Raw genomic sequence first — 12,308 nt, 5'->3', positions numbered from 1 at the left:
TCAAGCCCCACGTTTGCTGTGGAGTCTATTAAAAACAAAACAAAACAAAACAAAAACAAAAACACAAAAACCCTACTAAAAAAGAATTATGTAGAAACACACAATAGAGGACAGTCAGTTTTCTTAGACAAGGAGATTTTTAAAAACATAATAAATGGGATTAATATAATTAATCTCTTTCTAATTACTCTCCACATAATCAGGGCACACCTTCTTTACATACCACAGATGAACACACAAGGACTAAAATTACAAAAAGTTAGCAAAAAAAGAGACTAAAATATTTATCAATTAACTTGTTTAATTTAAACTAATGAGATTTCATTATATTAAAATTTAAATTTTTGAATAAACCTAATTTTTAGAAAACAAAAAGATCTGTAAATGTAGCTTTACAAAAATTTAAAAATGGAAAGGTTAACATTTTCTTTTGTAAAGGAACTTGGTTTGCATGTATGAGAAAAATATCAACATCATTAAATAGGCAAACATAAAAACATAACTCACAGAGAAATTAAGTAGTAAACTAACACACAGGAAAATGCTAAAGCTCAACAATAAAAGATATGAATATTTAAGCAACCTTAAGATACTATTCTACAGCTATTTTTTCAAAGGAAAAGAAATCCTACCACCAAATACTAATGAGGATACAATGAAATTAGTATACTCATTCATTTCTGGTGAGAATCTAAGTTGTTATAACCTTAAAAAAAAAAAAAAGGGCAGTATGCGAGAAGGTTCAGAGATATTTGTTACACTCTTTGACACAGCAATTCTACTCTCAGGAATTCAACCTAAGGAATAATGCAACAGATGCAAAACAACACAGGAATACATAAGATCTCTGCAGATTTATCTGTTCTAGCAAAACCCAAAAATGATAAACATCACAATATCTGCATGATGGTACATCAATAATATTATACTGTTTATTCTAACAGAGAGTGAAGATGATCTAGAAACAAGAGCCAAGACTTATAATTCCAGGGAAAATAATGCTACAGCAGTAGGCTGACACTGCTAAAGCGTTTGCCTCTTCTAGTGAACTTAAGAGAAGTGAGCCCTGGGATCCCTGGGTGGCGCAGCGGTTTGGCGCCTGCCTTTGGCCCGGGGCGCGATCCTGGAGACCCGGGATCGAATCCCACGTCGGGCTCCCGGTGCATGGAGCCTGCTTCTCCCTCTGCCTATGTCTCTGCTTCTCTCTCTCTCACTGTGTGCCTATCATAAAATAAATAAAATTAAAAAAAAAAAAAAAAAAAAGAGAAGTGAGCCCTGTCAAGCTCCTATCCTCACCCCCATCTTCCAGAAGCCTATCGGTCAATCCTGAGAATCCTTGCTAATAATCCCCAACCTAGAGAAGAAAGAAGAACCAGTATCCTTCCATTTCCCAGTCTCAGGAGGGGGAAATACTGTGGTAAAAGCATTGCTGAGGAGACTGGAGTGAAACTAGGGAAAGTGAATGACTGGGTCCTGATGCACTAAAATAAATACTTTAGGTCCACACTCCAAACTGGGTACCCTTCGGCAAGACATCACTCCTCCCTAACAATCTGGGATAGTAAAATATACTACCCAACTCAGTATTCTAACCTAGAACTGAAGTATTCTAACAGGCTTTAGCATACGACCTCTAGTTGTCTGTCCAACAACATCACCTACCTATCACCAGAAACATACACACTCATTACATCAGACTACACACAGAAGATGGAGAAAAAGAAATCCAGGCTTGGAACTCCAAATACGATAATGAAATTAAGAAACAAGATAAAAGAATGAAGAAGAAAGTTAATCAGGTTCTAACACTATCATTTAAATATGAATAAACACAACACACCAAAGAAAAAAGAAGAGACACTGTTGAATCAAATTACCTCTACTACTGGGGCACATGGGTGGGCTTAGTTGGTTAAGCATCTGTCTTTGGCTCAGCACTCAGGTCAGGATCATGGGGTCCTGGGGTTGAGTCCCCACACTGGGCTCCCTGCTCAGTGGAGAGTCTGCTTCTCCCTCTCCCTCTGCCCCTCCCCAATTTTGACTTCTTTCAAATAAAATCTCTTTTTTTTAAGATTTTATTTATTTATTCATGAGAGAGAGAGAGAGAGAAGGCACAGACACAGGCAGAGGGAGAAGCAGGCTTCGTGCAGGGAGCCTGACGTGGGACTCGATCCCGACCCAAGGCGGTGCTAAACCGCTGAGCCACCCAGGCTGCCCCTCAAAAAAAAATCTTAAAAAAAAAAAAAAAAAAAAAGTTACCTGTACTACTGTAGTAGAAAGACTTGCTATAATCAAAAGTCACATGAAAGATAGATTTAAATAATTAAGTAGGAGAAAATAAATAGGGAAGCTACTGGAGATCTTAAAACAAACAAACAAAAAGCACTCCACTACCCTAGAAATACTAACAGCATAAGCAGTTTTTCAAATAAATGTATATAGTTGAGTTAGAAAAAACTAGACGTTAGAGCCCCTGCAAAGTAGAGAACTGCTAGCATAAAGCCAGGCCAGAAGGACCATTTTCAAAACCCATCTCTAGAGGTACCTAGGTGGCTCAGTAGGGTAAGCCCTGGACTCTTGGTTTCATTTCCTGTTATGATCTCAGGGTCCTGGGATGATGCAGCCACGTGTTGGGCTGGCATTGCCCCGCCTGGGCTCCGGGGCCCCTAGCCATGGGGCTCCACACTCAGTGGGAAGCCTCTCCCTCTCCCTCTGCCCCACCCCCTCGAGCACTGCTCTTTCTCAAATCAATCAATCCTAAAAAAAAAAAAAAAAAAAAAAATCTCTTTCAGACTAAGCCCCTAGAAAAGGGAGAGAAAGCACAGGATTTCCTCCCTGACAAAAACCTGGACTTCACTGGGGTTGAGATTTCAAATGTCTGCCACTTTTGTTGGCAGTGGAAAAAGGCTGTTCACTGTTGCCATTTCTATTATCCCTTCCTTTTAGGGTAATAGAACTGACCATTTTTCACAGGATACAGAACTACTAAGAGCAAAGAATCCATCTCCAGTTTCTCTTGCAGCTAGGTGTAGGGATAGGACTAAATTCTGGTCAACAGAATGTGAGCAGAAAAGAGGTGTACCATTTCCATAATGCATCCTCGTCTTCCCCTTTTATCTTCTCCCACTGGCTGGATTAATGATAAGGTAGTAAGCCAACCTGGACCTTGAAGGCAATACCCTTAGGGATCTGGAGCAACAAAGGAGTAAGCAGGTCACAGAGACAGCAGGGTTATCCTGCCAGTCCTTTGCTGCTATGCTCATACTGCTGTGACAGAAAACCATATATTTTTTTTTTTTAATTTTTATTTATTTATGATAGTCACAGAGAGAGAGAGAGGCAGAGACACAGGCGGAGCGGAGAAGCAGGCTCCATGCACCGGGAGCCCGATGTGGGATTCGATCCCGGATCTCCAGGATCGCGCCCTGGGCCAAAGGCAGGCGCCAAACCACTGCGCCACCCAGGGATCCCTTTTTTTTAAATCTTTTTTTTTTTTTTTTAAGAAAACCATATTCTTGATTAAGCCATCTATCTTTCTTTCTCTTGCTTCCTCCCTCCCTCCCTCTCTCCCTCCCTCCCTCTCTTCCTCTTTCTTTTTCTTTCTTGCTTCCTTCTGAGCAGGTAAATCTTTGCTCCAATGGATCAAAAAAAACTCCAGGCTGAGAAATTAACTTAAAAAGTGTTCCTTGCTTATGGGGCACCAGGGTGGCTCAGTCAGTTGAGCATCCAGCTCTTGATTTCAGCTCAGGTCATGATCTCAGGCTCCAGGTGGGGCTCTGCACTCAGCGGAGTCTGCTTGAGATTCTCTCTCCCTCCCCCTGCTCACACATTTTCACTCTCCCTAAACAAATAAACAGAATCTTAAAGAAAAAAAAAAAAAAAAAAAAAGTTCCTGGCTTACATTGTGAGATACACAGCAAAAGCAAATTTTATCTGGGGGAGAGGAGGATGTATGATCTGCACAGACAGAACCCAGACAGATGCAAATTCATAATCTAAATATATGTAACAGACAAGGAAAGAAGCCACCAACAATAAAAGTCACACACACACACACACAAAAAAACTCAGCAGAAACAAGGGGTAGATTTAAACCAAGAAATTGTAGACATGGAATATTAAGTACATTAAAATGTTTGAAGTGATATAACAGAGAATGGAACACATGAGCAAAGAGCAAGATACAACTTAAAAAAAAAACTATGCAGAGTTATAAATGAACCAAGTAACTTTATCAACAAAAATATAATCATTGGGAGAAAAAAAAAAAAAAACCCCTATGGATTGGTTAAACAACGCATCAGAGCTGAAGAGACACTCAGTGAATTGGAACATCTGAAGTGATCACAAAGAGAGCAGCACAGACACATGGCAGAAAAAGAATGTGAAAGTCTAACATATGTCCAACCACAGTTAGGAGAGTGAAGAACACAGCATTCAAAGAGATAATGACTGATAATTTTCCAGAGTTGATAAAAGACATGACTCCTCTGATTAAGAAAACACAGCAAATCCAAATAGGAAAAAGAAATCCACTTTTGGACTCAGAGAAGTAAAAGGAATCAGCATCTGGAGCCAGGACTTCTAAACAGGAATAACACAAGTCAAAGGATGGCATACAATACAATCTCATAGATACTGAGGAAAAATTACTACCGATCTGGAATTGTATACCCACAAAAAATTCCTTTAAGAACAAGGGTGAAATAGACATTTTCAAATAAACAAAACCTGACTAAACAGACTGCCAATAACAGAACTCCTAAAGAATATTCAGGAAGAAGGAATGAATACCAAAGAAACTGGTAGGCATATGGGCAAATCTAAACTTAACTCTGTATAGAATGGAAATGTAAAGGGGTAAAAAAGAACTAAAATATCAGCCAATAATGAAGAGATGTCATTTGATCACAGATATCCTAAGGTCCTAGTATTTTGGGTGATAAATGAGAAGATATTGAGAGGCTTTTGATTTTGATGAGTTATGTATACACATTTTGTAAAAATTTGTGAAAAACTTCCAAACCAGTGTGGATGCAATAGGATGGGGAAGGATAAGGCAAGGCAAAATGGAATTTTAAAAACCCAATCAATGTACACAAAATAAAGACAAAATGAATAATGAGGGGAACCAGGAAGAACAGGAATCACAAGGTAATATAGCAGAAATAAATTCAAATTGCCACTTAAAAGATTATCAAAATAAATAAAATCCAGCTATAAGTTTCGTTACCACAAAAGACTCACAAAGGAAGGTAAAATATACATCATGTAAAAAACGAAATAAAGAAGAACTATGGGATAGCCCTCTTACGATCAGACAAAAACAAAACAAAACAAAGAAAAAACTAAGGCAAAAAGCATTACAAAGGATACTGTCCATAGAGAATGAAGGTTCAGTTCAACACAAACTATAGCTCTGTGTGTTGAAAATATATAAAGGCATAATGGACTGAACTATATAAAGAAGTCCACACATCTCTCAATAACTCAGTATATCAAAAATGAGCAAGCCTACAGACATTGTGAACAAAATTAAGCAATACATATAAAGAAAAGTGTAATCTTAAATGCTTACTGAAAAAGAAAAGGCTGCAAAAATAGTGAGCATTCAACTAAAGAGGTTAAAAAAAGAAACAACCAAAAATTGGTGGGAAAAAATACATAAGAACTGAAATTAATGAAATAAAAAGCAAAGATACAAAAGAGGACTTAAAAAGTCGCCAATTGGGCAGCCCCGGTGGCCCAGCAGTTTAGCGCCGCCATCAGCCCGGGATGTGATCCTGAAGACCCGGAATCGAGTCCCATGTCAGGCTCCCTGAATGAAGCCTGCTTTTCCCTCTGCCTGTATCTCTGCCTCTCTCTCTCTCATGAATAAGTAAATAAAATCTTAAAAAAAAAAAAAAAAAAAAAAAGAAGTCACAAATTGACTCCCTAAAAAAACAAACTATGGAAAGGGAAGAATTGCTGGGGGAGGCACAAATTAAATTAAAAATAAGCAAGGGATGTATCTGCAAATACAGCAGTATTATAAAAAAAAACAATAAGCAATCACTATGAATAACTTGAGGCAAGTGGAAAACTAAGAAGTATATATCCCCTAGAAAAAGGGTCTAGTATCAGAATACATATAGAACTCTTACAACAACAAAAAGACAACCCAATTTTAAGGTGAGCAAAGGATCTGAACAGAAATTTCTCCAAAGTTATACAAATAAATGGCCATCAAACATACGAAAAGATGCCCAACATTAGCCACCAGGGTAACATAAATCAAACAATAATGAAATACCACTTCACACCCAACTAGATTGGCTATTAAGACAAATACCCAAAAAACAAAGAGTCACCTGGGTGGCTCATCAATCAGTTAAATGGCCAAATCTTGATTTCATCTCAGTTATGACCTGAGATCCTTATTGGGTGGGAATGGGGTGGGGGTGTCTGAGTATTCAGCAGGGGATCTGCTTGAGGACTTCTCTCCCTCTGGACACCTGCCTCTCCCCAACCGGGCTCACAAGATCTAAAATAAGTCTTCAAACAAACTGAAACAAAACAACAAAAAACCACAACAGGAAAGAATAATTATTAGCAACAATGTGAAGAAACTGGAATTCTCCTATATTGCTGGCAGGAATGTTAAATGGTGCAGATACTTTATTTTTTTTTTTAATTTTTATTTTTATTTTTTTTATTTATGATAGTCATAGAGAGAGAGAGAGAGAGAGGCAGAGACACAGGCTGAGGAAGAAGCAGGATCCATGCACCGGGAGCCTGATGTGGGATTCGATCCCGGGTCTCCAGGATCGCGCCCTGGGCCAAAGGCAGGAGCCAAACCGTTGCGCCACCCAGGGATCCCGGTGCAGATACTTTAAAAAACAATTTAGTGATTCCTCAAAAAGTTAAACATAAAATTACCATATGACCCAGCAATTCTATTCCTAAATAAATACTTAAAAGAACTAGAAACAGGTACTCAAATACTGGTATATGACTGTTCATAAAAGCCCTAATCCTAATAGCCAAGAGTTAGAAACAATCTAATGGTCCACCAAAAAAAAAAAAAAAAACAGAAATAGACCCATAAATACAAAGAACTGATAACTGTCAGAAGGGAGGGGGATGGGAGGTATAGGCATGAAATCGCAGGCATGAAAGGTACAGCTTAGGGAATATAGTCAATGGTACCGTAATAGCACTTCATGGTAAGCATAGCATTACACATGGAGTTGTCCATGTTGTACACCTAAAACTAATGTTAACATAGTGTGTCAACTATACTTCAACCAAAACATAAAAATAAAAAATAGAAAACAAGGATAATTATAAGCAAAAATGTTAACATGTATTTAGAATTAATTCTAAGTGGGAGGACATGAATATTTTTTCCTTTTGATTTTTTAAATTCATTTCCAAGAACAAAAATATTAAAGCATTTATATACTACAGTATCTTTACAGCTTACATATACTCATACAATGATACAGTTGTATTAGGATCATGCAACTATGTCTTTTTAAAAAACTATTTCAATTTATTTTATTTTTTATTTCAATTTTTTCTATCCCAGTCACTACTTTTCCAGTAATAGAGGAAATGCCATTAAGAAGTGTATGTAAAAATCCATATTCAAAGATAAAATGCTCAAATACAGTATAGAAAGATTTTAAATTTTAATATATCTCAATCACCCAATCTAACTGAAATTGTTTATTTTTTGGTGAAAATGCATTGCCTTTATGAACTTGTCCTGGGGGCAGTATTGATCTACATTTACATATACTTCAGATATAGAAAATCTTTCCATAAGATTTATGGAAAGCAGACACAAAAACACCTGAAGCATTATATACAAAGCTAAGCCTAGGGGGGAAAAAAAAACAAACCCAAATTAATCCAACCATTCATGTTCCCCTTCATTACTTGAGCTCCTAAGTACACAGCTGGAAAACGTGAGTAAAGCTTTCAGAAATCATACACGAAAAGATTGCTATCCTCTGAGGTTTGCTCAAAGTAGTTCTGAGTCATGTAATTTAAATGTCTAAATTCATTACAAATATCTACAATGACAGTGAAGGGTTGAATTCACTTTATAACCCAAGGTAAATTTAAAGGCTTGTAACAGAATAAAGAAGCTATTATTAGGCCAACTCCCTAGAGAATCTAGAGCAGGTTTTAACTAGGAATCATATTTATTTAAAAGATAGCATCACACTATAAAATATGAAAGTCTTTGGTTACAGAACAGTATCTTAGTAGACAAGGTTGGTTGTCCACACCACATTTCCCTCCCTCCCCCTCCCAGTAGTGCTCTCATTTTGTGTATCTCCAATAGAGGGATAACCCACCCCAGTTATCTTAGGCCCGTCATCACATTCTATATCCCTAGCCACAATCACTGCTAAAATGGTTTCATCAAGGCAACTTGCAGGACTCTTCCTTGAAATGTTGCATGAGTTGCTACTGGTAGGTAGCCAACTTAGGGCCGAAGAGGAACCAGCATTTAGTTGAAATTCATATCACAAAGATAGAAAAGATGAAGAAATCAGATCCTCTGGATGGTATCAATGAGCTGCTGGATCAAGCAACTATAAGGTAAAGCCTATTCTATCTGTAGACTTCTCATTTCATGAGCTAGAATGTACTGAGTTTTAAGTTATGTGCAAAAGAAAGAGCCCTAACTGATACTGAGCTTAGCCTTCAACAGTCTATGGGGGGGGGGGGGGGGGGTGAGAGTAACCCACAATTCACATCTTATCAACACAGTACTTAATGTTAATGAGGGGGGTCCAGAATATGCCATAGTAGCATAAAATTTATTCCAAGATGAAGTATCTGAGAATAGATCTTGTTTCTAAACTCTCTCATCTCCATTAAAGCAGAGCCTCCCAAAAGAACTCAGCTGTTGTAAATCCCCTTCCAGGGAGTTTCACAATCAAGTACTAAAAATTATCATATCCTCCATCTATTCTCCAAAGGGTTCATAAATCATTCCTAAAAGTCATTTGTTTTACCCTAAAGTGCGCTTTCTCTCTCTCTCCTCCCTAAGCAAGTGCATAAGCCCCAAATTCTTTTTTTATAAACCCCAAATTCTAACAGCATCCTTGAATCTTACTTTTCTATGAACTCAAAAATCTGTTCTCTTGCTAATCTAACAGTTTAATTTAGCATACCTCCAAACAATGAACAGAAGAGAGCAGAAAAGTTTCTTCTACTCTACAAAATTAACTACTTAATGTTCTACTTTCAGATTAAGAGATCAAAGTTTGTCATAATCTTGAGGTACAGCAATGAAATTAGGACAAATGACTTCTTCTTTTCCAGTCTATATCTACATAATTGAACAGCTTGCCTTCCGAAAATCTACTCTTTCCAGACACAAAATCTTACAACACTCTAATCCTACAGCATCACTGGAGAATTAACACTGACTACTATTTTACAGTCACAGTATAGTCTAGTTTAACAGATACGTATCAAGTATTTCAGATCAAAGTAAAAAATCTTAATCCACAATAAGGAAAGTCAATGTAATGGAGCTGAAGGAAACACACTAGGCTGTCAACAGTGTTTATCTCAAGAGGGAAGCATGGTCACTTTTGCTTCTATACTTCTTCATAGCATTTTGTTTCACTTGTTCTAATACTATGTGTTGCCTTTACACGTAGAAAAGCTTTAAATAAAGAAAACACTTTAAAAATTTATATTTTGTGGCACCCCAGCGGCTCAGCGGTTTAGCGCCGCCTTCAGCCCAGGGTGTGATCCTAGAGACCTGGGATAGAGTCCCATGTTGGACTCCCAGCATGGAGCCTGTGTCTCTGCCTCTCTCTCTGTGTTTCTCATGAATAAATAAATAAAATCTTTTTCAAAGATTAAAATGAAAATTTATATTCTGGTATTTTGGTATACCATCATTTTGGCTTTTTTGTTGTCCATAGGTATGTATCCAAAGGGCTGATCTATGAGGTCAAAACACCACATGACAGGAGGGAAGGCAGGAAGGTGGGAAAGGAATAAATCAAAAGGCATAATATGAAGCAAAAGTATCCAACATTTTATCATCCTGCTGCTTTTTGCAATTATCATAGTAACAGCTAATACCTTGTGTATAATGAAAACTGCTTACTGCAGGAGACAGCTTGTACTGTCTAAGAGGAGAGGGAGGAGAGGAGAGGTCCTATTAGGCAGGACCTCCACATCTCCTGGGCAGGCTGTGAATGTGATGACCCAGATAAAAAGGCAGCTGCATAGGGTCTTCAAAAGATGTGTACATTGACAGAAGGGCTACAAACGTTAAGAAACTCTTAAAATTTCTCAATTTATACACACCAACTTTTGGCCAGATGATACCCAGTGATTGCCCTAAAGCACAGCACTTGCAATAAGCTGCAAATTGGTGAAACAGGATTGCACTCCTAACTTATTAGAAGTAATTTGCTTTATTAGCAAGTAGTTCTCCAAGTATGGTCCCCAGACAAGCAGCATCATTTGGGTACATGTGAGAAATGTAAATTTTCTAGCCCTCCCCCAGATGGAAAGAATCTCATTCTTGGGACAGAGCCCAGGAATCTGTTTCAACAAACCCATCAGACAATTCTGGTAACATGCTTACATTTGAGACCCACAATATTAAAAGCATGGCAACTTTTAAAAGAATAAAGCTGGCCACAAAGGGAAAAGTCAACTGCAGGATTTCAGCAGAACTAAGCTGAAATGTGACAGCTCATATTTCCTGCATAATCATTTTTGACAGGAAATTCAGTATAAAAAAATTTAAAGATAATGATTTTTAAAGTCACATATTTGAAAAACACTATTCAATGGCCCCATATTAAATTTGTTCTATAAAGAAACTTTAAACAGAGTAAATTTTACCATTTCATACATTTTGCTTTCAAATTTATTTTCATACAAAGATATTTTCAACGATTTCAAAAACTATTCCCACTTTATATTTATATACAAATTACTGCTTAACATTGTTAAAGACCTGAGAATATAGATCTCTTACACCCTAAATACTCCTCTCAACTAACAAGAAATTTGGACCTCAACATTATTAGAGTATGGTTAACTTTTTAGTATATCAACAACCTATTTAGGAGATACACACATATTCTAATCTCTTCCCCCAGAGACTTCCCTACATGGAAAATAAACCAAGAAGCTGCCTCTTGTGTTCCATATTTACCTTTATCTTCTCTTCTTCAGTGATTACAATTTTCCCTCTCTCTTGAAATTAAAACAAAATTCAGATTTCATATATGAAATCTTTTATTTGTGAGATTTCCTTTAACCAGGCCAGTTATGCCCAACATTTATTTCCTCTGTTAATCCTCTAAACCAACTGTTATTGTTAAGAAAACAACAAACTTTACCCATCACTTAATCTTACATCCACGGTCTCAAAGATGCCTCTCAAAAATAACATTTTAAGTACTAACAAAAAAATTTGAGAAGTCTTCTGACATGCATTTCAAAAATACTTCGCTGCTGAATTCAAGAGTATATTACATACCTGATCCATATCTAGAGTTGTTTCAATCATTTCCTGAAATTTGGAGAAATCAGAACGAAGATCAATAAGAGGAGTAACAAAAACTGCCAACAATAAACCTTGGTGTTTTCCTAAAAGAAAGCAAAAAATAATAAAATAGTTCTATTTTAAAAAATACAAGGCCACACATCATAAAAATTCATCTGAGATAACAGTATTTGATCCAAAAAAACACAAATAGCGCAAGTCTCCAAAGTTACTATTTATTCCCATATTTTAATTCAAATGTGTTTAGTATTTATTTTATAGAAAAGGAGATCATCTGGCACTCAAAGCTTTGTACTAACAAACACTGCCCCCCCCGTCTGTAATCTCCTTCATACAAAGCACTAGAGATGCAGAAACATGATATTAATTACAATTAAATGAATTGTATTTCTTCATAGATTTAATACCCCTCCAAAAGGATTTAATACCCCAAAGTCAAAGTCATTAAAATAAAATGCCTCTAACTTACCTTATATCCCTAATTTGCATTAATAATACAGTATTCCAATTAACAGAGGTTTAATCAAGCCTAGTATTTACACTGGCACTTTACTTTGATGCTATTTAAGAGCACATGCTGAGCAATTATATGAGAAGGAGTAAGTGAAGCAATGGAGTCTATAGTGTGAAATGCCTGACTACAGACCTGGGTGCCAACCCCAACTCTGCTACCTACTGGCTCTGTGATCTGGAGCATGTTACTCTGAGCCCCTTTCCCGTGTCATCAGGAGTAATGACATCAGCTACCCAGAAGAGGAGTAAG

The 12,308-nt window shown here is 37.1% G+C and overlaps 1 protein-coding gene across 1 annotated transcript in view; it reads right to left on the bottom strand.

The window, feature by feature from the left end:
* Positions 1-12,308, bottom strand: part of MSH2 (mutS homolog 2) — a 77,825-nt gene that overhangs the window by 19,560 nt on the left and 45,957 nt on the right. The window contains exon 8 of the mRNA XM_041757294.1: positions 11,519-11,628. Coding sequence (XP_041613228.1) covers positions 11,519-11,628 — 110 coding nt within the window. The remainder of the gene's footprint in view (positions 1-11,518; positions 11,629-12,308) is intronic.

This window comes from Vulpes lagopus, chromosome 5 (assembly GCF_018345385.1).
Source record: "Vulpes lagopus strain Blue_001 chromosome 5, ASM1834538v1, whole genome shotgun sequence".
Taxonomy (NCBI): domain Eukaryota; kingdom Metazoa; phylum Chordata; class Mammalia; order Carnivora; family Canidae; genus Vulpes; species Vulpes lagopus.
This window is presented reverse-complemented; position numbering and strand designations above follow the sequence as displayed.